The sequence below is a fragment of the Apaloderma vittatum genome, unplaced genomic scaffold, assembly GCF_000703405.1.
Source record: "Apaloderma vittatum isolate BGI_N311 unplaced genomic scaffold, ASM70340v1 scaffold4245, whole genome shotgun sequence".
In the NCBI taxonomy this organism is placed as follows: domain Eukaryota; kingdom Metazoa; phylum Chordata; class Aves; order Trogoniformes; family Trogonidae; genus Apaloderma; species Apaloderma vittatum.
In genome coordinates, this window is record NW_009716354.1 from 32,840 (window position 1) to 34,325 (window position 1,486).

The 1,486-nt window shown below is 46.8% G+C and overlaps 1 protein-coding gene across 1 annotated transcript in view; it reads right to left on the bottom strand.

The window, feature by feature from the left end:
• Positions 1-1,107, bottom strand: part of RFX8 (RFX family member 8, lacking RFX DNA binding domain) — a 27,493-nt gene extending 26,386 nt beyond the window's left edge. The window contains exon 1 of the mRNA XM_009869489.1: positions 1,082-1,107. Within this exon, the coding sequence (XP_009867791.1) occupies positions 1,082-1,107 (26 nt within the window). The remainder of the gene's footprint in view (positions 1-1,081) is intronic.
• Positions 1,108-1,486: the final 379 nt, after the last annotated feature.

Sequence of the window (1,486 nt, forward strand, 5' to 3'; positions counted from 1 at the left end):
CCGTTTGTCTATTACTTTCTATCTACACTTTCTGTGGGTTTGTTATCTGATCAGTTCTAGGACCTCACAAGACTTCAAGTTTTCGGGGTTCGCCACGTTATATGTGAATCTTTGACAGGCAGGGCACTACACAGGTTTGCAAGTTTGCTGTTAAACTATTTCTGGACCAAAATCCGAGCTGCTGTTGTCGATGCACATGGGCTAAATGTTTAAAAAATTTCAAAACACAAAAAAGTCATTCAGAAGGTTGTTGCAACCAAAAAAAAATAATTGGTTCATCCTTTCAAGGATTGTTTATGATTAAGTTTTACGCAGTGTCTCAAACCTGTTGGATGACTGTCTTCCCTCAGTCCTTTTAGAATGGGAGTAGTGGTATCTATATCACAGTAAAAGCGCAGACTAACTCCTACTGCTCAAGGATTACTAAGAGGGGGAATGAAATATTTAAGATTACTTGCTGTCATCTCCAAAGTTTGCTGGTAGATGTTGTTACTGTTTCACACAAAGCTTCAAGGCTGTTTACTAGCTGGACTCATCTGTGCTTAAGAAAAGAAGGAAAGTAACACCTGTTTCTCTTTGGCTGGCACACAGCAGATGATGCTCTTCTTAACACACAAGAAAATAATGACAACATTACTCCACCACAGGAAGAATCTCACTGAGAAATTCAACCATTACTTTCATCTCAAAGAAACATAGAATCACAGCATATATTGGGCTGGAAGGGACCTTCAAAGCTCATCTAGTCCAACTCCCCTGCAGTGAACAGGGACATCTTTAACCAGATCAGGTTGCTCAGAGCCCCACCAAGCCTGACCTTGAATGTCTTCAGGGATGGAGCCTCTTGTCCTATTGCAACAGGCCTTGCTACAAAGATTGCCCTTATCTTTTTTATAGGTTCCCTTTAAGTACTGAAAGGCTGCAATAAGTTCTCCCCAGAGCCTTTTCTTCTCCAGATTGAGTAACCCCAGCTCTCTCAGCCTGCCTTCATAGTAGAGGTGCTCCAGCTCTCTGGTCGTTTTTGTGGTCTCCTCTAGACACACTCCAACAGGTCCATGTCCTTCGTGTGTTGAGGACTAACCTGAGAGAAGGTCCATCACTCGGCATCGCTCTGAATGCTGAATGTAAATGTCATGTAAGACCACCCCAGCCACGAGTGGTCAGCCCACACCAGCCACGAGTGGTCCAGCCAGGGGTGGTCCTGGCCAGCTGCATGGCAGCATTACGCCAGGTGGATGTCACCCCAGTGGCCAGATCCCACAAGTGGGCAGGCTGAGACAAAATCCCACATACCCCATGCCAAACCACCGACACCTGTCACCAAGATTTTCGTCGGGAGACGGACTTTTGGGGAAATTTCCCCGCTTTCGTGGCACCCTTTATGCACTCCCATGACGAAATCGCGACAACCATGGTAAGTCAGATTCCAGCCCTCCCGGTAGCGAGCCCCCCGGGCAGGGCCTGCGAGCCTCTCGCCGACGGGACC